This window comes from Rattus norvegicus, chromosome 3, assembly GCF_021556685.1.
Source record: "Rattus norvegicus strain SHRSP/BbbUtx chromosome 3, alternate assembly SHRSP_T2T, whole genome shotgun sequence".
Lineage (NCBI taxonomy): Eukaryota > Metazoa > Chordata > Mammalia > Rodentia > Muridae > Rattus > Rattus norvegicus.
The window spans coordinates 60,647,511-60,672,866 of record NC_141536.1 but is presented as its reverse complement, the minus strand read 5'-3'; the positions used below and the strand labels follow the sequence as shown (position 1 = coordinate 60,672,866).

Here is a 25,356-nt window from a genome sequence, read left to right as displayed (position 1 = left end):
CTTTAGTCCTTTCCCCACACCCAATACCAGATCATGTTCCTCCCCCCGCCCCGTCCCCAGCAGATATGAGGCCCCCAACACATATACAGCAGGAGACTGCCAGGGCTGGGTTCACTGAGAGAATATACGCACCTAACCCTCAAAAGACTGGAGGCCCACCCCAGGGAGTTTAGAGGTCTGGTGGGGTGAGGGGTGGGAGCTGGGGAAGGGGTAAGGACATCCTCATGGAGACAGAGGCATGGGATGCGAAAAAGTCAGAGGGTGGGCCAGAAGGGGAATAAAAGTCTGGAGTATAAAAAAAAAAGATTAAATAAAATTTAAAAACACAAGGAAAAAAGGAAAAGAAAAAGAACGAGGACATCTTGAGTTTTGTAGGCAAATGGATGGAACTAGAAAATATCATCCTTGGTGAGGTAACTCAGACCCAAAATGACATGCATGGTATCTACTCACTAATAGGTGGACATCAGCCAGAAAGGTACATAATACCCAGGATACAATCTATAGACCTCAAAAAGGTTAACAAGCAGAAGGGCCCAAGTGAGGACGCCTCAATCCCACTTGGGAGGGAGAAGAAAGCAACCACAGGAGGGGGAAGGGAGAAAGGGACCTGGAGGGGGGGAGGACATGGAAAGGAAGAGGGGAACATGATCAGGTATTGGGAAGGAACAGGGCTAAAGCCCTGAATGCCAGGAGAACGAATGGAAACCGGCAACCTCGAAAGGTAGGAGCTTGGGGAACCCTCAAGAATGTACCAGGGACCTGGGAGGTGAGAGACTCTCAGGTCTCAAAGGGAGGGACCTTAGATGAAATGCCCTATAGTGGAGAAGGGAACTTGAGGAATCAACCTCCAGTAGAAAGTCAGGGCAGCAAATGGAGGGATGAGGTTGCTATCCCATAGTCAAAAGTCTGACCCAGAATTGTTCCTGTCTGAATGAACTGCAGGGACAAAAATGGAGAAAGTCTGAGGAAAAGGAGGTCCAATGATAGGCCCAAATTGGGATCCAGCTCAGGGGAAGGCCCCAAAGCCTGATGCTATTACTAAGGCTATGGTATGCTTACAAACTGAGGCCTATCATGACTGCTCTCTGAAAGGCCCAACAAGCAGTTGAGAGAATCAGATGCAGATATTTACACCCAACCAATGGACAGAAGCTGCTGACCCCTGTGGTTGAATTAGGGAAAAGCTGGAAGAAGCTGAGGAGGAGGGGGACCCTGGAGGAAGACCAGCAGTTTCAACTAACCTGGACCCCCTAGGATCTCTGAGACACTGAACCACCAACCAGGCAACATACACCAGCTGATAGGAGGCCCCCAACACATATACAGCAGAGGACTGCCGGGTCTGGGTTCAGTCAGGGAAGATGCACCTAACCCTCAAGAGACTCGGAGCCCCAGGGAGTGGGGAGGTCTGGTAGAGTGGGGGAGCATACTCTTGGAGATGGGGAGAGAAGGTGTGCGATGTGGAGCAGTTGGAAGGTGGACCAGGAGGGGGTATAAAATCTGGATTGTAAAAAAAAGATTACAGAATAAATTAAAAGAAAAAAAAGAGGAAAGTTTCCATTTCAGAACTTTGGGGTCACCCAAGAATTCCCATCAAACATGTTTGCTCTACCTCCCAATCCTCCCAAAAATCCCCACAAAAATGACGCCTCCCATTTATGACAAAGAAGCTCTCTCACACATCCACCTCATCTTTGTGTTCAACGCTAGTGACAACATAGCTTCTTACATAGAGTGTAAGATCACAAAAGCAAACTCTTCTCTTTCTGGTGTTCCCCAAGGAGACAGAGAGATGGGCAGGGATAACTTTCTAAGCAATTTCCAGGCTGACTTCTCCCGGCACAGGCAAGGTCATACCTTTCCATCCACAACAGAGACATTAGCGGCTGGGGAGGACTCAGCTGTTGACGTTGCAGGAAATATGTGGAAACTGGCGTCTCTCGGTGACCTCACGATTTCATTCTGACGGTACAACCTGTGGTGGCGCAGTTTGGAGACCCAGGCATCAAACCAGTCCTGGGATTTCACCTGCAACGGGAAGCAACGGCAGACAGCTGTGGAAACGGTCCGCTGGCTGCCACCGGTGCAGGCAAATCACATCCCCTGCTAAGGCCAGATGCCGGAAACAATCTCACCTTCAAATGATAGATGTGCTCCTCTGTGTCGAGGTCTATTCTCCGAGCCTTCTTTTTAATCGACATGACAGACAGTCCTACATCTATGCTCCCGTGGACTTTCCCTTTTTGGATCTGAAAGCAACAGATTGGTGAACTCGCTGGGAGGGCTCTCGGAAGGGTAGACCGTAACTCGCCTATGCAAAGTGGGTGACTACAGTCTTTTTAACCAAGAGAAAACGGTTAAGAGCTAAGGACACATGGAGCTGCCAAGACTTCACATCAATTTCAGCATGTGACACTGCTCCTCTTACTCCTATCTGGGGCCCGAATAGTAACCTCACATCTTCCTAGGTCCAGACTGCTTAGCTTCTATCTCCTCCATAAGGTAATGCCAAGGATGCCCAAAATAACTGAAGTCAACTTTGGAACCGTGACCCAGAACGCCCATGAATCAGCTGGAGGACAGCTGTTGGGGTAGAACTGGGCAGCTGAGACCAGAGATCAGGGATCAGCCGGCCCCTTCCTCTGGCTGAGCAAGGACATGGCTACTCCCACGGCAGAGGGGCGGACAAAGCCACATGTAAGCCCTTCGTCATCTCCCTACATCATGTGGGAGGAGATTTGCATGCAAACTACTACTTAGACATGAAGCGAAAGCAGTTTGGAATAATTTTTATGAGTTGGGGTTTTCAAGATAAAAAGTGAATGAAACACAAATTAAGTACAAAAGACAGTTTTTTGTTTTTGTTTTTGTTTTTTGTTTTTTTTTTGGTGACAAGAACAAGGAGGGCTTTAAATCTCAAAAAAGCAAAGATCGTGGAATTTATTTCAAAGTGAAAAGAAAAAAAAGTGCAGGGTTTTCTGTCTAGGAGAGAAAGGGTGATTTTACTAATGTGTCACTTTCCGGTTGAAGCTTCTGCTTTAAAAAAAAAAAAGTTAAATATTCATGCAGTACTTTGAGATCTTTATGCTATCTTGAGTATAACCCTAAAGCACCCCTTCTCTAGAACACACAGAGTGGGTAGCTTGTTAAATACTTCAGGCACAGACAAAGCTGGGAGCCACGGCACAGAGTTTGCATAGCTACAGTGTTTACGACCTTATGTCAACCCGAGAAACATGCCCTACGAGATACTTACGTCAAGTGGCGCCTTTGAATACTTTAACATTCCGTTATCCAGGACAAAGAAGCGCTGTAAGAACCAAACACCCCAGTTATCGCTTGCTCTCTGAATTACATGAAACGTTTACAAGTGCGGGTCGCAGAGTCACGTGGCATCAGCAGTTACCATGGTTGATGGGTTTGATACATGGATTTTGGGGCATCTGGCCACAGTCAGTTACAGGAAGTGAGGTAAGTGGGGCAGAGTTCTAGGAGGGTGCTTTTACACACGCCAGGGATGAATCCCTGTTCTCCACGGTTTGTCTCCGAGAGGTGGAGAGCTAAGGACCTGAAGCTTATGCTTCATGACCAAACTGCATTAGGACATTGTAAAGGCAAGAAAAAAATAACCTGGAAAGATTACAGCAACTCTAAACACTTCTACAACCATTCTCCAGGGAAGTGTTCACCCCGGAGCTAAACCAACCCCTGAATTTCCCCTGGACACCCGTGGATACGTTCTAAAAATTCTCATGGCCATTGCAGAGGCCATCACACCAGATCCATTACTAATAAATTACCCACAAGGCTTAAGTGACCTTGACAATATGCACATAACTTGCCTGGGCAATATGCTTGTGTTCTACTATTAGGGAAGGAGATTAAATATTGTTCCCAAGCTACGGTAAGAACAAGGGGCCCCTCCCCTGGCTGGCCGTTGGTGGCTACCAGGGAAGGAAGATTTGCTCGTTTTCCTTGGGGATGTGGCTACTGGCAGGTTGCTCATGCACTGGCGAATGGTCCCAATGGGTGCACGTGGCAATACGTGGGTAGCCTGGTGAAACACACATACATTAAAACAAAAGGGGGCATGAAGTTGTTAAGAGGGCAGTGTGCTGAGGCCCTCTGGGAGAAACTGAGGAAGAAATGGTGACTATGATCAGAATACGCTGTATACATGTATGAAATTCTCAAAGAATGAATATAATATGCTTTTTTTTAAAATAAGAAACTAAAAGGGATGGTAGCTAGACAATTGTCTGCCTTGGGTTTAAGTGGGTTTGCTATATTTTAACCACAAACACTGAAGACCTCTCTAATGTTGGCTTTCTTTCTGTGGGCCACTCAAAAAAAAAAATATCTAAACAGCTCTCAGGAGCCGGCCACACCATGGGCCTCCCGTCTCATTCTGCACATGCGGAAAGTCTTTCTGTTGCTCAATTTACTCTGCTGGACCATTTCCATGGGATGTAAGAACACATAGCTGCTGAGACAGCAGGATATCAGGTCCCCAAAGCCATCCTTGCCTCAAACTCACAAAGGGGAAACTGTAATCCTTTTGTTTGGGACTCTTGAAAACAACAGGTTCCTGCCGGAATCAAAAAAAATTCTACTTTAAAAATCAATTCAATCACCTGTGACTTGGGCATTCCTATGGGCTGGTGCTTAATCAGTATGTGGTGGCGTTAGGGAGAGCAGAAAGAGCTCTGGGGGCTGCTCTCTTACTGTCCATGCTAAGTGTGCCCAGTCCAGGAGGATGTGAGCCCACCGCCATTTTGCTGAAGCAGGAATCCAGAGTGATAAACTGAACCTAGCTATTCGTTTTTGAAAGCGTGGTTTTCGCCAGTTTTCCCAATTTTAAGTTTCCATTAAAGAAGTTTAGCCAGGAATAACGTCCAAGGTGTCACAGGAAAGCGCTAAGTAAGGCTAGTGATGACAAGATGAAGGAAAGGCGGTGGGAAAAGAGGCAGGATCGCTTGCTGGACAAAAATCCAGGTCCAAAGAATGGCGAATGAGGGGCAGTCCTTGGTACTGGGGGACTCGTATGGGCTGAGGGGTACAAGGGAATGATGCATTAGTGGAAGCCCCTTTGGCTGGCTTCATCCTCTGGAGATAGGTTGGGGTAGCATTTCCTGTCTGTCCATTTCTTTAAGGACGTTGTAATCCACAGCCTGTCTGCTCTGAGTCCGGGGGAGGCCATTACCCAAGCCTTTGGTTAGCAAACCCTTCTACTCTGAGGTGACGTCGGTCAGCAGAGGTGGTGAATGTAAGAAGCCGCTCTGGCAGTGATGTGAGTCACCACGGGCAAACAAAAAGGGAATGAAAGACAGCTTTCTCCCAGAGCCACAACATTTGCTTTGCTTCTCCTCCTCTCTCCTCCCCTCCTCTTTCTTCTGCCTCCTCCTCACTCCTCTCTATTCTGGGTTTCTGTTTGTATTTGTTTTGTCTTAGAGACAAGGTCTCACACTCATAAACTCAAGTGACCTTTGTTACCCACCTAATAGCAAGTGAGATGTCTATGCAGATGCTCTCGGCCCCAATCTGATTACAATGTTACCTTGTGCCAGCCCTTTAAAGGCCATTTTCTCTTCTTCAGCATAAATCCCTCGTGCCTGTCTGGTTTCTGGACATTGGTTTGGCCTATTTTCAGCCCTTCTATAATTTCCCAGCTGTCAGCTTCCTGAGAGAAAAGAAAAACAAATCATTTATTTTCTGCACATAATGATACACACTTACGAAGGTTCTTAGGCAGAAAGTCACCTTTGATGCCTCGCTTTTACCCACCATTAGGATGAGTGACATTTTGGAGCTAATTGGGGCATCAAAACAAGCCATGGGCTTTCAAGTGAATGTCCTAGGAGTTTCCCAGGTAAACCCGGAGGCACGCAGACTCCATGAGAGGCACGCTGGGGACACTCCGTTTGCTCGGCAGTAGAACGGAATTTTGATTTCCTGCACTTAAGAGTGTTTAAAATGCATGCCCTCGGCCCCCATGATGATCCTGGGGCACAGTGGCGCTTTAAAATTTTAAGTTTTTAACTGTTCAGTCAGTGTGTCGCCCGGGCTTTCTGTGTACAAATGGGAAGGTTGCAGAGGTCTGACGCAGAACGCAGAACGTAAGGGGCGGTTAGCACGGTACCGCAGCCGTGCTGTAGGGCGGTTAGCAGAGAGCCCAGTGCTGCGGGGCTCTTAATGCAGAGCCGCAGCACAGCTGTGGTCCTGTTTCCTTCCACAGCAGCTCTGGGCTTCTCCAAGTATGCACCTCACTCAACAGCCAAGAAGTCCAGGCTTTCAAGGAGGAATACTCCCTGGGGAGCCCATGGAAGGAGTGATGCTATCAGGCTAAGGATGGAGCCGGGTCCTAAATCCTAGCTCCTTGGTCCCCGATCATTAGTAAGGCATATGCTTCACATACAGAAAGGTCCTAGATTCAATCTTCCTGAGGCAAGAATAAAACTAAAAAATAAATAAAAAAAAATAAAGACTTTGGTTCTAGGGTCTTACTCTTACCCACCTGTTAGATAACATGCTTTGTTCATATATGCTACTAATTTTTAAGAAACCATCAGCATTTACAAATCAGATTTTCTGCTAGCTTGTAAACTCTTGGTGACACCGAACTTAATAAGTAAACAGTGCTGGGCTTGAGTTTGCCATGGTGGCCACCACTCCACTCCTCTTGACAAATCTACTTGACTCTTGACCCCATGACCAGATGATTGCTCTGGGCCCACATCTTCTAGATCAGTGGTTCTTTACCTCTTTGGGGTTGAAACGAGCCTTTCACTGGGATCACATATTGGATGTTTATGTTATGATTCATAACAGTAGCAAGATTAGCTAGGAAGTAACAACAACATAATTTTGTGGTTGGGGGGTCACCACAACAGGAAGAACTGTGTTAAAGGGTTGAAGTACATTAGGAAAGTTAAGAACCACTGGTCTAAGTGATCAGAGATCTAGCAACATTCTTGCCATGCCCGATTCTAGAGCTTTGGCATGGCACCCAGAACTACCATATGTCCTTTTAACAGAGAGAAGTTTCTCACTTTCTTCGCAGAACTTTCATGTGGGGAGGAAAAGTCTCCCTATGTGAGCAGCTCTGCAGCCGCAGCCTCAGGTGGGTGGGGACCAGGACGGCCTCTGCATGGTGCCGCACCCCCAGCTCGCTGGGTACTTGCATTCTGAAAACTTACACTTCGATCCCTAGGGAAGGACAGAGAATGGATAAAGGCTGTATCTCAGGGTAGACCAACACTGCAGCTGGGGGTGGGGGCTCTGACAGGCTCAGGGAGGAGGTGCCATTATCGGGCATTAATGTGGGGTGTGGCATGGGCGAAGAGGGCTGGAGCCACCATCTCTTTCTTCCCTTCCTCCTCAACCCAGAAGCTGCTTGCCTTGGGGCCAAGTATAATCTATGCTAAATGAAAGAATGGGTATCTAGGGTGGAATTTTCTCTTTTATCAGGAGTTTAAGTGCAGAGATGGTCCTGTCTCTCTGAAAAGCCTAAATCTGGCACTGAACCTTTAGCCTACAAATCTAAATCCATCTCAGGACAGAGCCATCTCCTTATATCCACAGTCACTTCTGAGGAATGAGCTGCCGACCTTATGGAAATGACCTGTGTGTCCATTTGGCAACATGATACATTCTTTCAAGTACATGGGACAGCTCAAGACATGGTTTTCTGCTTGAAGATAATTCTGCCAGAAACTGTGGCTATCTGAGCTACCTGTGGTGGCCCACACCTTTACTCCCAGCACTTGGGAGGCAGAGGCAAACAGATCTCCATGAGTTCCAGACCACCCTCTTCTACATAGCAAGTTCCAGGCAGGAGAGCCACACAGTGAGAGCCTGTCTCAAAACAACATGACAAATAACGTTGTGACTGATCTGTTACTTAAATGTAAAAAATGTTTCTGATGAGACAGGTTCCGGCTCTATAGACTATCGTGGCTTTTGACTCATACAAGCACATGTGTCACTGTCACATGACCCCAGGGAGCACATGGAGGATCTGGCGTCCTTTCCTAATACTGGGTTGCAGCTCAGGAGTAGAACTCCACTTATGAAAAGTGCAAAGCTGATACGAGAATGCAGTAAGTTCTGACACAGTCAAGGACTTTCAGCTCTCATTGGGATAGTGACTACTCCATAAAAATGACGGATACAATTAAGAAATTAAGGGAGAGCAACTTTCTGTATGTGTGTAAATATAGTCACTGGACATCTGTTCTTAGTAACATGTGAGTTGAGTTTAAAGATATTTCTAGTCACATCCTATTTAAAAGGATAGTCACCTCCCTTGTCCCTCCTTCTCTCCCCACCCTACCTCTCTGATGAAGAATCTTTATATGACATAAAATGCAACCATTTAGTAACCAGTACCAATACATTTCCCCCTTACTAATTAAAGTCGGGGAAAACACAATCTCATCTCTTTGTAGCTACCATGTCTTAGTTCTGTTAGAGTGGTTTTCTTTCCTTTTGAGGGGAGCTGGACTGGGGAGCAGGAAAGAAGGAAGGCAGGACAGCCCAAAAGTTAACGTCCTGTTTCCTAAGTGAAATGCTGTACTCCGAACCAGCAGTGCCGTTTACTCCGAGGCAATGCTCCTGAGTCCAGCAAAAGGGACAGAACAGTCCTGACTCGTTCTAATAATTAGATAGATAGGCTGTCAGGCTGACAAGGGGCAAAGGACAAAAGCATGGCAGATAATAACCCCACCCATTTCAATTATAAATGCTGTGGACGATAGGGTTGCAAATAAAATATGTAGGAAAGGAAAAGAACCCATCTCTACACGAGACAGAACCCTCTGCGTTCTGTTTTCCATGATGCTGAAATTCCTCCTTCTTGTTTAGTGGACTAGGTACGTTGTGAGAAAATTAAAATAACTTCCTAAAAATCAAATTGTGTATTTTCCCTGAAACGTCATTCAGTATTTTCAGCTCAGGAGTCTCCACTCTTCCGAGGTCTACTTAAAACAGAAACAAGAGCCCTAAAGACATCATGTGATGCTTGACCAATATAGGCACTGCTGAGCCATCTCCCCAGCCACCTGCCAAATTATAGTTTAATAATTCTCGTGCCGTTGAATAATTCTTCCATGGACTAGAAGTCTACTCCTGCCAGAGGGAATAAATTTTGTATCTTGTAGTGCCTTCAAAGTATAAAAAAGTACAAGACAGTCTATGGGTGGGGTGGGTTAGGTAAAAATGTCTCAGGAGCTAAAAACATCTAAGAATTTAAATATATCCCAAGCCAAGGCAATGCCTTGTTCAAAGTCCTCCTCCCAACCAGAACCTAGGAAGCCTGTATTCTCACAAAATGGTCTGAAGGGGTGAGATGCAGTGGTACCTGGGTGTATCCATGAACTCATTTTATAAGATTTGTCCACATCTTCTAATGCATAAACAAGATTTAAATGGGAAGCAATGGGGTAGTGAATGCTGTCAGGATTCCTAGCATGGACCCTCTGTTGGGTCACTAGGCCAACACCTCAGCTTGTGTGAGCCTGCAAGCCATAGGGAGTGGATTAGATCTATATGCTGGGAGTCAACAGAAAATGAGAAAATCAGTGCCCACTTTTACCATCTGAAGACTGGCCTAGAGAATGCACAACACAAAATAAGTGTTCAGTAAATGTTAGCTTTTCTGTCATACACTCATCTATGTATTTCATGTTTCGTTTTGTCACTGGGTACAGAGGAGAGAAGTTTCAAAGAGATATGACAATTATATTGACCAAGTATGTAGTATCTATTTATTGGTCAAATGGAGGTCTGTCCTTTTTCTTTTGAAGATTTTTTAAAAAAAGATTTGGGTTATCTATCTATTTATTTATTTGTATAGAATAGGGTTTATTAAGGCAGGAGTAAGAGAGTTGAGGAGGGAGTAGAGAGAAAGGCAGAGAGAGAGAGAGAGAGAGAGAGAGAGAGAGAGAGAGAGAGAGGCTGACCATGAACACGTGGAGAGAGAGAAGGGGGAGGGGAATGGGGAGAAGGTCAGAGAGGGAAGAAAGTAAGAGCTTGTCTTTATTTTTAATTGCGTGTGTGCATGCCACTTATGTGCAGGTGTCCAGAGATGATGAATGTGCCCTCCTGGAGCTGGAGTCACAGGCAGCTGTCTTCGGTAAGACCAGCTGCTGGGCCATCTCTCTAGCTACCCTCTGAGTTATTTTTATAGTTTAATAATTCTTTTCCTCTACTCCTGCCCAATAGAATAAATTCTGTGGCTTGTAACTGTTGTGGTTTGCCCTGAAGTTGCTGTATTTTGATGCTAATTCCACTGCCCCAAGGACAGCCACCTAGTCAAGGACTCAGAACTCAAGTGACTTCACCAGAACCACCTCTCCATTGAATTTGTAAAGTACTGGTGAGGGGCAGGTACAGGATAGAAGGAGGCCTGTCATTGGAGGAGAAGAAAGGATGGGCGAGAGAGAAGTTTGAAGGAAGAGGAGGAGACTAGGGGAGAGAGGAGAGACGAGTCGGAGGAGAGGGAGAGAAGCCGTGGCAGGTGATGTTAAGATTCTGCTCTGTGTATTTGCAGGTTGTTATCAATGTTCTTAAGGGATGGATGGTACTGAGCTTTGTATGTTTAAGTGGGCAATTATATCTTATCAATGGGGTCAAAGATTATTGTGTTGTGTGTTCTTTTATGTGAAGGTTTGAGTGTAGGAAAGCATGCGGCTGGGATGTGTTTCCGCCAAGATATCTAGCACATATCTTTGGGCTCCGCAGCGTGGACCTAGCAGGGCAAAAGACAATACTTTTATTATTTATATATTTTTACAACATGTAACATCTTTAAAGTAAAAAACATGCAAGTATGCATGGCCACAATAATAGGGACGTGTAGGAACATGTTCTTTTCTGAAGTCTATGCTCTATACAGGAAAGTCAAGGGTCTGGATCACACATTTATAACTAATTATCTTCAGGAAATAAAGATGTCTTTATGTGACTCTGAAATCTGCATGTTTCTCTTCTTAGAGTTTTCCCGTCAGGGAACCAGCTCTTTGACCCCACAGAACACATCACAGAGGTGGGGATGAGCAGGGAGTCTGTCTTCTTGAAGACCTTCTGCATTTTAGACATAAAAACCTTCAGATGCTTCCCACGCCTGAGGGAGAGCAGGCTGAAGAGGAAGGAACCTCTGGCTTCCACAATATCGAAAGAGTCTGCTCTCCCTGGAGTCAACTGCTGGAAGGTAGACTTTAGATGGAGACCGGAAGTCACTATGTGCGATGTCCACTGGGTGTGGGTACTACTGGACCTTAGAGGTGAGGCAGAGATGGACAGCCTAGGTTACAGAACGGGGCGCATCTTCCTTGTGCTTCCCCCTGCCATGTGCTCTGTTGTCTTAAGGCAAATTGCTAACTCTGGGTTTCCTGATCCACTAAATGTAATAAATACGTATATGTCAGGGAACGGCTTATGAAAAGTGTATTAAATGTGATGACATATTCAAGCACTCCTACAGTGCCTGCTCTGCTGGACAGCAATGACTGCCGTACCTCAGGGGGCTTGTTTTCCTTCCCTGCACTGATTTCTCATAGGATTATCTGCTCTTCTCTCTAAGAAGAGATAATATTGCCTTCCCTTATTTTTTTTCCCTTCACACATAACCCTGGAAATCCAAGGAAAATATACTTTGTTTTCTTCTCCCCTCATACAAGGCAGAAAAAAACTCTGCAAAGGACATAGGAAAAGCACCAGAGAAGCCCTGCAGTGGGCGTGGCAGCTACCTTAAGAGAGTCAAGTGTCAAAGCTATTCACAGTTCACTTGGCCCCAGAGCAGGCACTGGGCTGGCTGTGGGAGAAATCGCACTCTGCCACTGACCTTGGAGAGGGGGATGGGCTCCGGCTCTAGCAGCTGCCGACTGATGGAGGGCTCCGTGCTGGATGAAGCAGTTCTCTCCAGAACGTGGATGCTCTGCAAATGATCAGAAACCCAGCTAGGGTTAGAGCCCCATTTCTCACATCGGTGAACACAGAGAAAAGATCACACAGAGCCCAGCAGAAGAGCGAGCTGCCAGGAGATGGCGAGTGGCTTTGAGGCCAAGCCCAGCAGTAGCATGGAGGAAAAACAACACTGGCACAGGTCTTTCTTCTCACAGGTTCTATGCTGAACCTCTTCCTGAGTGCTGGATTCGACCTTACTGAAGGAATCATAGGGGTCTATCTGGAAAAAAAAGGAACCCTGTAGGACCCAGAAAAACACTGAATATGTCTGATGACAGACAACATTGTATCTACATCACCAACTTCCCCTCATTGGCCCCTAATGTGGTCAGAAGCCAAAGGCTACAGAGAAACATTGCCAACTATGTAGCATGTAAGCACATACACAGGGCATGAAGAATTAACTCAAGCCATTTGAGCAGGGAAGGGAAACCAGATTCTCCAATTTACACATCAAAACACACACACACACACACACACACACACACACACACACACACACACACAGAGAGAGAGAGAGAGAGAGAGAGAGAGAGAGAGAGAGAGAGAGATCATTTTGGCATAAAGTCCAATGCATGTGATTCCAGCATCTATAGGTAGCAGCAGACTGTTAAAATGTTGACTCCATTTTGTGGACTAGAAGGGAGAAACACCATGGGACTCAGTATCAGCATCTGGAAAACAGCCTCCTGTGTGCTTGGCTTGGAGAACTCGTATCCATTTCTTCTCTTCTCGACTTTTTTTTTCTATCATGAAAAGAAGAGAACCTTATCTGTTTTCAATATTCACTACATGCCAGTAGTGTCAGTACATACTAAAATGAGTAAAGAATCTAAACCTCACATTTTGTTGACTTTTTAAAAAAAAAACATTTGCTGATGCAGTAACAGATTTTCCACATGTACGTGTAGTACTAAAAAATAAAAGCATGCTTGATAAAACGGCCAACTGACACCAAGTACTGTAATTGGTAACTAAGTTCTAAAATAAGCTATTCTCTTTACCCTCCAGTATGCTAAGAAAACAACACTTCTCTTACAAACATCCATTCTGTGATTTGCACATTATCAGAACCCAAACAACACTGTTTATCCTAGAATAAAATTAACCCAACTCAATACCCAGAATTGGCTTCAAATTCGCATTTCTTTTTTTTTAAAACAAGAAGCAAATCCTTCAGGTTTGCACTTGTACACTGCTCATTTTTATAAGGGAAAAGTCCTGAATGGTATGTCCTTAGTGCGTGCAGCTATGAACGCTGAGAATTATGTGCCTAGTCTCAGGATCCTGCCAGACTGCTTCCTGGAGGGAGCAGTGCTTAGAATAACAATTTCACCTCAACCTCACACAGCTCTGTGGAAGTCGGTGGAAGAGTGTGTGTTTAACATGCATAAAGGCCTTGATTTGATTCCCAGCACCACAAAAGGGGGGTAAAAGGTTCTAAAAGATAATTTCTTCAGTGTTTTCTGTTTACATTTTAGAGCTCTGTCATGGGGCTGGGTGTTTAAATACCTTCTTTTGGAACTGTAAAAGTTAGATTTCTGTGACAACAGAACATCTGACAACATTTAATGAATTTAACTTTTAATTCCCATCTCTTGTTTACTGGAAGGAAGGCTCGGGTCAGTAGAGAAACATCAACTTTGTCCTTAAATCTGCAGATACAAAGTTAGATCTTTTCATATCATTTCTTTTACGATCATCATTTTTGCTGTCATTGTCCCCTCCTTCTTTTACCAGCTCAACACTCTCATTTCCTTTCACGATGGCTGGGAAACATACACTACACTGAAGGTGTTAAGCACGTTATATAAGCGACACAAATAGAGGGTTACATAAGCACATTCATTATTCTTAAAAAAAAAAAAAGCTTTCCCTCAAATCCTAAAATTACTACTTAATTTCCAGATCGTGTGTGTGTGTGGTATGTGTGGTATGTGTGTGGTATGTGTGGTGTGTAGGTGTGGTATGTGTGGTGTGTGGTGTGTAGGTGTGGTATGTGTGGTGTGTGTGTGTGTGGTGTGTGGTGTGTGGTGTGTGTGGTGTATATGTGTGGTTTGTGTACATGTGTGTGCACGCATGCGTACATGTGTATGTGTGTGTACATATGTGTGTGTACATGTGAGAGTGTGTGCATGCATGTACTCCTTTGTATCTGATGCGACCCATTCCTTATAAACATGAGGCAAGGACTTAACTCTTACTAAGCATCACCCCCAGCCACCTCAGGCACTCAGAACACACACTGGTGGGAGTATCTACCCATCCCTGCTCAAAGGGACCTGATGCATACAGAACTCAGGCCAAGATTCTTGAATGTAACCTTGCCTGTAGCTCTCCAGCCTGCTAAGTCTGCTCTTTTGGCTAGAGTTCACAGGTCTCAACACCTCCTGGGCAGCAAGAGGAAATCTGCCTCCATGACTGTGTCCTTTGGTTTCCTCCACATCCGTAAATAGACAATGAGACTCTGCATAATAGCTCAACAGCTCAGGACAACTCACCCAGGGAAAAGCTTGAGCCAAAGGGCTGCTGGTCAGGGCTTCTAGTTAATTTTATTTCAAAGACACAAAAGCGAGGTTTATCTTTATCTGGGAATATTTTAGGCCGTGGCTACCAATTCCTGTATAGATTCACTCTTCATCCAAGTCCAGGGCACAAATGAAGACAAGCAGACCACTGCTTTCTGAATGTCAACACCACTGAATTGTTCTAATTTGCTTCTCTTTTGCGGTGAAATCACTGCCTAAAATCAACGTAGGGAGGAAAGGATCTATTTGTCTTACGCGTCTGTGTCACAGTCTAGTCTTGAGGGAAATCAGCACAAGAACTGAAGCAGGAACCTGGAAGCGGAATCTGAGGTAGAGACCGTGGAACAATGATGCTTGCTGGTTTGCTTCCATTGGATTGCTTGGTTTGCTGTCCAATGTACCCCAGGACCAGCTGCCCTCGAGGTGGCATGCCCCACCAACTATTAATTACCAATTAACCAAATGCCCCCCACACATGCCCACAGGCTTGTCAGATACAGCCAATTCCTCAACAGAGGTTTCTTTGCAGATTCCCCAGTTTATGTCAAGTTGTCCAAAACTGTCACCATACTATTTTACTTATTCTGTGGTTTGTGTGTGTGTGTGTGTGTGTGTGTGTGTGTGTGTGTGTGTGTGTGTGTCTGTGTGTCTGTGTGCCTTTGCCCGTAGTATGTGTACCTGTGGAGGCCAGAGTTCATGCTCAGTATAATTCCTAAGACTAAAAATCCTATTTTTTTTGACACAAAGTCTCTCACTGTAACTGATACCACCAAGTGGGGCTAGGCTGGCGGTCCACCAGCCCCCGGAATCCACCTCGCCTCATACTCAAGGGCTGGGACCACAAGCCTGCAAAGCACCCCTGCCCAGCCTTTTGCATGCACACTGGGGCTGGGATTCAGGTCCTGGTGCTGGGATTGCGGTCTCCTCAGTCCCTCGAAGATAAATTTATATTTACAGTTTATACAAAGTAATTTCAAAGGAGAGTATCCAAATAAGTCAGAAATCTCCAAAGAGTTTCCATTACTCTTCTGGCTACCAATCCTGACTCTGTTATAAGTGTGGTGGTGTATTTTGGCCCAGCACAGTACGTCAGTCATATTAGTGACCTAATTAGGTAGTGCAGCCACCAACCAGAAGTGAATTCCCATGTGTGCCTACCAGGTCGCCATTCCCAATCTCTGCATAGATTGTTTACGTGTAGTCAAGCCTTTGTACACTGACAAAGTTATTTTATGGCTAATTGGATAGTGAGGACAGGGAGCCAGAGCGGTGTGGTCGGTAAGCACTGGGGTTGGAATGCTGATTGAGATTTGATCCAGGGGCCCATGCTTTTAAATATTACCTCTTATTGACGTCAACACGAATACTGGACGACATGAGTTATAGCAACTTCAAAGACATAACCCTGCCTCTCAGACAACACAAGGCAAGGCTCCCTCTACCACACAACCTCGCCTGGATTCCGACGTAGACATGAGTGACAAGGAAAGGGAAAGGCCCGGAACTCTGAAATATCACACAACCTCAAGGTTAATTTCTTGGACAACCCTGAAATTAACCTTGAGGTCCTGCAATATCCAGTTTCTAATTTTGAGAAGGCAGAGTCAGCTGACTTTAGCTGTGGGACCATGGATGATGACACGGAGCGAGTGCTAAAACATTTTTAGATCAGGATGCTCCTCTCATTCTATTTACCGAATGCCAGACAGAACCGCTAACCGGGCTCGGCTTCAAGTCTGCCACTGTAAGGTGGAGATAACAGCTCTCCTTGTAGGACCCAGCATTGGCGCTTAGTGTATACAATGCACTGCCCAGACACCGGTACACAGCTGACACTCAATGGTAGCCACTATCTCACTATAAACATTACACCATCAATCAGGTAGCCCACGCATTCCTCTGGAAATAGGAGGATGCCCACAACTGTGCTAACTTACTAGTGAGCCAAGTCTGTAACGCTAGTCAGGACCACGGCATGACAAATGCATCAGAGTTCACCGTGCAACCTATTAATATGAGTGGAGGCAAATGTCATACACACTCGCAAAGCGAAGCCAATCACAGCAGTGCCCTGCAGACTCTGCGACCTCCTGAATGCCTGAAATAGTAGGGGTTCAAGTACTTGCTTGATGTCATCTCAATCAATTTATTCCAAGGAACACTTTTCATTGCCATATCATAAAGCATGAGCCCAGTGGCTATCAATCTCTCTCCTGACCATAAAAGTATTTTCGCTGCCACTTCAAAACTGTAATTTTGATACTGTTACGAATCATAAAATAAATATCTGTGTTTCCCAATGGTCTTAAGTGACCCTTATGAAAAGGCCATTCAACCCCAAAGGGGGTCATAACCCAAAGGTTGAGAACCAGTGTATTGGGGTCACCAAAACCACAAGGCCATACTGACCGAGTTAGCAGCAACTGTCCTTCTTACACTGAGAAAGCAGCAGCCTGTTAAAAGTGACAGTTAAGTGGACATACTTTTCTGCTAAACAGTGTCCAGAAAAGGTCCCATAGGACAGTGGGAGAACCCATGGGGAGAAAAGCAATGTTAGCAGAGCCTGGGCTCCTGTGTGGAAAGGAGGGTGTCGCTGTGCATTCACACCTCCAGACTCCACTCACGTGGCCTGCGTTTGGAAGCCCTTCATCTTAAGAAACACAGCTTGCGGGCTGGAGAGGTGGCTTAGCAGTCCAGAGCACTTGTTCTTTCTGAGGACCTAGGACCCACACGGTGGTTCACAAGCATTTGTAATTCCAGTTTCAAGGGGTCCTATGCCCTCTTTTCTGGCCAGTCCAGGTCCCAGGCACACACACACACAGCACACATACTTACAGGCAGGCAAAGCACTCGCACACATAGAAATAAATAGAGCTTCATGGAAAAGCAATGCGGCTTGTCAACATCTCTGTATTGTATTGTGCACCGACAGCCGAGACCCAGCTGACTACAAAGGGACAAAGGCTTAAGAACACAGAACCAGAACACGCTGCTCACCTCAGGGCTCAACTCTGTATTCTAGACACTTAGCAACACGTTACATAGCAACATGGCGACGTAACAACATGGAGGCCAGCCTAGGTACTAGAGATTGTTCTGAAAGAGAACTAGACTAGCAGTCCCACGTGGCTTGAAAAGACAGCAGAGTTCATCTGTGATCTTAAATGGTCACAAGCTCACAAGGGTTTCCAGTATGATAGGATTTTGCTAGCTATATAAGAAAAACTGCCTTTCAAGGTTTATAAATGTATTCTACGGGCACAACTGGACTACTTCAGTCCTCCGTGTGAAGTCAGACTATACACCTATGATATGTCTGTCCGTATCATAATAATATTTGCTGAAGAAGGAACAAAGATTGCTAATACAGGCAGTGTCTTAGTTAACGCTCAAGCATGACTACATGACCGGGAGATAGAATAGCCATTATAAAGATGAGAGAGCTGGCCGAGCTCATGCCTTAGTGTGTTTAGAAAATTACCCACTTTTCACAAGGTGTGTCTTTCATTTTCATTTTTTTAACTGATTAAAGGTATCCTAATTTTATTTTTTTTTAAATTAATTCTACTTTTTACTTGTTCACTTTATATCCCACTCACTGCCCCCTCCCAGTGGGCCCCTCCCAGAATCCTTCCCCCATGCTCCTCCCCTTCTCCTCTGAGTGGGTGGGGGCTCCCCCTGGGAATTCCTCCCACACTAGCCCTTCAAGTCTCTGTGAGACTAGGTGCTTCCTCTTCCACCGAGGCCAGACAAGGCAGCCTCAAGGAACATATTCTATGTACAGGCAACAGCTTTTGAGATAGACCCTGTTCCAGATGTTCAGGACCCACATGAAGACCAGGCTGCACATCTGCTACACGTGTGTAGGGAGGCCTAGGTCCAGCCTGTATATGTTCTTTGGTTGGTAGGTCTGAGAGCCCCAAAGGTCCAGGTTAGTTGACACCATTGGTCTTCCTGTCCCCTTAGGAGTCTGCCCACAATCCTTCTTCCCATTGGTCTTCCTGTCCCCTTAGGAGTCTGCCCACAATCCTTCTTCCCATTGGTCTTTCTGTCCCCTTAGGAGTCTGCCACAATCCTCCTTCCTATTTTCCCATCTTCATTTAACTTTAGGTTTAAATTTATGGTGGTAAGGCTTATAATATGATTATAAAAAAGCTGGTGGTCTAATGATAATTATAATATTGCCAATATTATACTGCTTTAAAGTGTCTCTCTCTCTCTCTCACACACACACACACACACACGCGCGCGCGCGCACACACACACACACACACACACACACACACACACACATGAGAAACCCCCTTATATACCTGAAAGAAAGAAAGAAAGAAAGAACAAAATTGAAAAACAGCCATGTTAAGCAATGAATTCTTTCAACTACTTTTGCATATTTTATTTTTCAATGCACATTCAATTACTAAAACCAAAATTGGAACTGTACTGTATTTCAGTTCAATAACCTGCTTTTTTTAACTTTCCCCCAGGATTAGATATTCTTCCAAAAAAAATTTTAAATAGTCGTGCAAGATCTCACTGGATGACTGTGAAATGCTGTTTAACTGCTTCCATATTTCTGAATACTAAATAGTTTCTAATTTTTCATTGGTAGAAAATATTTTGTGCAGAAATATTCACATGTATATTAAATTAAAAAAGCAGTATATAATCTTTGATAATTCTCCTCTGTGATTACAGTGTAGATCACTACCCCTCCTAGGGAACTTTCATTATTTCTTTAGAATATATTGTTTGGAAGCTAAATTAATGGTTCTACGATATAATCTTATTAAAGGTTTTCTATAAACATTGCCAGGTCCAAACCCACAAAACCAATGCACAAGCTTGGCAGCGAGCAAAAGAATGCATGCTCACAAAATCTCACCACGACGAATGCCACAAAATCAGTTTGTAGTTAGGATTCGAGGTGAGTAAATCTGGTGCTTGGAATATAAACCAGATAATGTGCACAGGTGGTAGTGTGTGCACAGGATTTGTACCCTATAGTTAGGCAGGTACAGTGGAAGCCAGTGGAAGGAGGTAGAAGATTTACATTTGTTCCTTAAACAAAATAAAGCAGGTTTACACACCCAAGGCCCTTCCGTATGATGCTTGATAGTTCTAATGAAACAGCTCAAAGTATATTCTGACTCCCAGCCCCAGTGAATAACAGTCTCCGGGGAACAGCAGGCTGCTAGGCCTTTCTAACCTCCACGGAGGGGGCCCCTGGGACTCGCTAACACCATCTATTTGGTGCTCTGCCTAAGAAGCTAACAAGCCATGTTAACCTTGAATCTGACAGGTGGATTTGCTGCTGTAAAAAGGCTATTGGAAACCAGTGAGCTCAGGCTACTTGAAAACAGGGAAAGGCGGACCTAAAGGACCAGCAGGTCCCTGCAGGCATGCCAGGGACAGCAGCAGCCCCTTACCCAGTAATGATGATTTCTGAATCATTTGTGGGTAATGAGCGGCTGCGTGCCTGGTGTCAAATTTCTTCCCAGTGGTCTCTGTTTTAGCACGTGTCATATGTACTGAACGTGTGCTGTAAACAGCATGTGACAACGGTGGGGATCTCCAAGTGGTGGGGACGAGAAAGCTGGGGGGCTGCTCATTAGTTCTAGTGGGAAAAAAAGGCTAATTGCAGTTTTCAGCAAACAAGCAAATGATCAAAAGTTTGCATTCCGAATAAAAGCAATATACAGAAAGTTCAGGAAGTAGCACACCCTTTCTAGAACAGCTCTGCTCATGACACCTGAGTGTTAATCTAGTTTACTAGGCTAAAGAAGGTATGAACATCACCACTGATGCTTAGGGGAACACATGGGGGGGGGGTCACACTAACCCAGAGGTGATTGACACATGTTGCTTGCACAGTTCTTCTCTAATATTTGGATATCCATCCTGACTGGCTTTGCAACAAACAGACCAATCAAACCATGAAGTGCCCAGGGTAGGGCCTCCAGAGCAAGGCCAACAGAGACCAAACCCTGCCTTCACCACTCACTTGGTGCAAGATACCGTACTATCTGTGCCATGTTTTAGTTCTCTGGAAAAGGTCCTCAGGGCCAGCCTCCCCACAGTGAGCTTCCATGCAGCATCGGCTGGTGGAGGTGTGCTACCTACTCGGACACTGCCTCACTCCAGAACATCCAGACTTTCCAGAATTCCCAACTCACCAAAAGGCACCTGGACCAAAACCTGCCTACAGAATGAACTGCCACAAAGGAAATATTTTTTTTCTCATCCAAATACTAACCAGGCCCAAGCCATCTTAATATCCAAGATCAGGTAAGACTGGCATGTTCTGGGCATTGTGGCCATAGACAGAAATGCCACTTTCTTATGGATACGGGTCCTAAATCCTAGAAAGTGAACAATGACGCACAATACCTGAGATCACCAAAAGGCTAAATTTAAATAGGAAGAAAATCAAGAATTTTTTAACACTCGGTACTAAAGATTTAGTCCTTTATATCACTCTAGTGAGGACAGCATAGATTCTCAAATCAGGTTTGTGAACTTTCTGTCCAGACAGTGGGCTTCAGGGTCAACCTGCACAGCCGCAGGGCCACTGTATGCTACAGAGGTGCAAGAATTCATGTTAAACTGTTCCCCACGGATAAGACTTGAAATGGCTTAACCTGGAGGATAGGTGTCAAAGTGGGAATCCTTACCGTTTTCCCCCCGAAACAGAACATTTGTGGCTGGAGACGGCTCGGTAAAGCAATCACTGTGCAAACATGGTGGCCTGTGACTGATTCCCAGTACCCATGAGAAGAGCTTAGCAGCGTGGTGTGCACTTGTAATCTCAGTGCTGGGGAGGCAGAGACAGAAGGGTGTCCGGGGCCCACTGTCCAGTCAGCATAGCCTAATCAGGGAGCCCCAATTTCCAGGGAGAGATCCTGTCTCCTAAATCAAGATGCTTGGCTCCCAAGGAAAGCACCTGAGGCTGATCTCAGGCCTCCACACACGTGTATGCACAGTAACACAGGCATGTACCTACACACACACCTTCATACATGAGCCCACACAAACGTTAATTTTTTTGATTAGAACATTTGTAAGCTTAAAATAACATTATATTTTGCACAACTGCATGACGGAAACAAGATTCATATTTATGAAAGAGGCATCCTATGTTTGCCAGTAGAAAGTTGGCTTCCTCACTGAAGATGCTCCAGGGACATAGTCAGAAGAGACATTTTCCAACACATTCACATATAAAGAGGAAGATGTTTTTAATCACTCTGTCTGTCCAAGAGGAAAACCTATGCTATGAAAACCCAGTACATTTAGGTTCTAGGAGCCTTTCCACACAGGCAGAAGGTGCTGGTTCAGCTATTGGACAGAGTCTTACTGAGAACCCGGTTAGAACAGCGTGTAGTCCTGCTGGCTCACTGCTGGGGATGGCCTCAAACATCACCACTCGGCACCAACTGAAAGGGCTCTGTTGGTTTTGAAATATTCTGCTCTTGAAAATACATAGGAAAATTCTGGATGCTCATATATGACAGCTAGTCTTCGCCGCCAGTGTGACTGGAGTTAGAATCATTTACAGGCCTGTGAAAGGGTGTTCAGAGGATTAAGTGAAGAGGGAAGGACACTCTGCTGTGGGCAGCACCATCCCATCCATGGAGTCTTTGATAGAGAGAAGCTGAAGACCTTCCATTCCTCTCTGCACAACAAACTCTTCCCCTACAACAGTAAGTCAAGATAAACCCTTCTCCTCTTACCTTGCCTCTTGTCAGGGATTTTGTTTTAGCAACAAGAAAGGCAGCTAATCTAAGGACTTGGAAGATGACTCTGTTAATCAGGGGCTTGTTGTAGAAGCACGAAACTCTTGGTTCTCAGTTCGGATCTGCAGCAGAATAAGTTCCCCGCCCTGTGTCTGTTATCCCAATGCTGGGAGAGGCCAAAAGCACATCCCTGAAGCTCACTGGCCAGCCAGTCTAGCCAATCAGTGAGCTTCAGGTTCAGTGAGAGACCCTGTCTCAAAAACTGAGATGTAGGGCAGCAGAGGAAGACACTCAGCATTGACCCCTGACCTCCATCCACAAGCATGGAAACATACATGTGCGCCTGTACTGAAAGTCCACATGCATACTCACATGAAAACCTAGTCATACAAACATCTCTATACATACATACTTCCTTCAGGGCTGGGTGGAGAAGGGCTTTCCAAGGGAACATTTTGATTATCCTGTAAAGAATGCCCCGTGTGATGGGAGAAGGGTAGAAACCAGAAGACCAAGTTGCAGCAAACAATCCAGATGAGGAAACGTGGCGGCTCAGACCAGAATGGAGGGGAAAGCGGCTGCCAGACCCCAGAGAAAGGAAAATCTACAGTGGTCTCTGTTGGTGGGAATCAGAATGAGTGATAGACATTTCCTGGAGTCGGGATAGATCCATAGAAATGAGAATCATTATTTCCTGAGGAGGAAACTGGACAGAGGCAGCTTTGAGAGGAGAATGATAAATTTGGTTTGGGACCCCTTAAGATCCAATAGCATCATGGGGGATCTCCCTAAGTAAGGTACTTAACAGGCCTACTGACATCCGGGGTCAAAGTTCACAAATTTCAGATCTTTCAGGAACCAGGCAGTCCATAAAAATAAGTACTGAGATAACTGACAGATAAGGACTCTGGCTAGAAAATGCCCCCATCTAAACTAGAAGCCACTACTGAGACGATCAGGGCACAGGGGCTTTATGTCTTTCAGTTTATAAGAATCTGGATGCTTTTTCTAAGAAAAAGAAGTTTTGGAATCTACTAAATTCTAGAAGTGTTCGACTAACTAGAGGTTTTATTTCAGAACTTAACAGCAATCTTACTACAGCACCAAGGAAATTTTGTTTAGCATTTCTCTCATTACTTAATAAGAAAAACCTTTATTTCCATACACCTCCAGGGTCAAGTTTTATTTGCAGAAGGTTTGCTTATGAGAAAGCCTTAGATGTCTAATAAACTCCATTGTTAATCTTTTTGGAAAGTCTCATGGCATCCTTATCTGGTGACACTTGTGAGATATGGCTGAACACACACACACACACACACACACACACACACACACACACACACACACACACACAGGCAATTGCATTAGGTGTCCTACCATCTAGCAACAGAGTGGAGGAGAACTTCTAGCGGAGAAGGTACAGAAGGCTTCAAGCTTCTTAAGGACTAAATGGAGCCCTGATCCTTTCACTGGAGCAAGAAACGCTTAGCAAAAGCCCAGACACTGTGTCTCTTTACGTCCCCAGCACCTTTCATCGTTCATATGCTGCACTACAGCACTGAGAGGCAGGAAAGGAAGCCAAGTGCTACTATGCACAGATGTTCTCCGTTTTATTTATCCTGGAAGAAGAGAGAGGAAGGCAAATAAATCTGGCATAGAAAATTTGTAATTAAAAAAAGGACAAGACTAATATCAATGTGGGTCTTCAAAAACACCGCTTAGAAAAGTTTACGACACGATGAAAGTCAACAGGCAGATCAACAAAGCAAACAACCAAAATCTTCGTGACAAGGTCAGTGGAGGAGACGGGGAAGTCATTCTGAATGGCCAGTGAGAGTGTCCCATGAGCCAGTCTTTGATCCCAATGGAGTATTCGAGTGTGGGGGTGGACGGGGGTAGGACTCTGCTCAGGGGAAGATGGGGCAGAGATAGAAAGAGATACAAATGGGGCAGATTTCCGAATTACAGCAGGCGATGTAAGTGCTGTGCAATGGGGCTGCACCAGTCTACGGTCTCCTCTGGACATCCAACCTCTAAGGAAATCTGGCTTTACCTGTGTGGGGAACAGGAAGCCACTGGAGGGTTTCATGACTTTGCCATATTCAAGGAATTTGAAATGATGAGGTCCTGAAGGTGCTGGTGAGGCCAGTGACCTTAGCAGTGGCTGAGAGAGGTGGCCAGAGTCTGGGCTGGGGAGTGGACAGTAGGAAGGAAAAGAAATGATACTCTAGAGGAAGAATACAATCTACAGAGTTAATTCTATGGACTGCGCATGAAGCCAAGGAGAAAGGCATAGGGTAGATGCCACGTCACCGAGGATAGCAAACTGGTTTACACATGTTGGATTACGTCCAAGTCCGAGAGTGGGACGTCTAAGCAGAAATGTTTAAGCAGACCGTCAGCAGTTTGCACCTAGAACCTGTGAACTAAATAAGGTGCATTAAAGGACTACTACATTCTCTGCTGTGTGCTATATCGTTCACTCATGTGACTAGGAGAAAGACAGGTGGACTGTGCGACACAGCAGCATTTGCATAGATGCCTGTCAAATCAGGGGCTGGAGAGATGATGGCTCAGCCATTAAAGACGACGCTCACAACCAGCAGGAAGAGAAGATCGAGCGAAGACCAATTTATCACACTTCCTCTGGGTCCTTGTACTACATAGATGCATATAAGAAGTACCACACCACACCACTGCACATGTCAAACTTCCACGTTCTCGACATTTACAGTAAGTTTTAGGCAGTGACTGAGACAAGGGGGAGAGGGATCTGTCTTTATTCTTTATCATCCTCCTCTTTGAGGGAGATGTATAGATACAAAATAGCAGTCAGTAAGCAAGGAGAGAAGAATGTCTTTGGGAGTGTTTCCACCTGTTGAGATACACGGGGACAAAAGTAAACTGTCACCTTCACAATTAGTAGGCACCTGGAAAAATTAATACTAGCATGGAGCTCGGTACGTAGACCAGGCTGGTCTTGAACTCATAGAGATCTGCCTGCCTCTGCTTCCAGAATGCTGGGGTTAAAGGCATGTGGCATAGTGGTACCCTGTCCCAAAACAAACAAACCAAAGCAACCTTTTCTTGGTATTGTGTCTATTGTCTAAAATTCATGATCCGTT

At 45.2% G+C, this 25,356-nt stretch overlaps 1 protein-coding gene across 20 annotated transcripts in view; it reads right to left on the bottom strand.

Annotated features, from left to right (window-relative positions):
• Window positions 1-25,356, bottom strand: part of Osbpl6 (oxysterol binding protein-like 6) — a 191,201-nt gene that overhangs the window by 48,867 nt on the left and 116,978 nt on the right. For 16 of the 20 annotated variants that reach the window (XM_087651709.1, XM_087651710.1, XM_087651711.1 and 13 more), the window contains 5 exon segments: window positions 11,846-11,938; window positions 5,561-5,683; window positions 3,260-3,313; window positions 2,139-2,252; window positions 1,861-2,031 (listed from right to left, as the gene is read on the bottom strand). In XM_087651709.1, coding sequence (XP_087507835.1) covers window positions 1,861-2,031; window positions 2,139-2,252; window positions 3,260-3,313; window positions 5,561-5,683; window positions 11,846-11,938 — 555 coding nt within the window. 20 annotated transcript variants of the gene reach the window in all.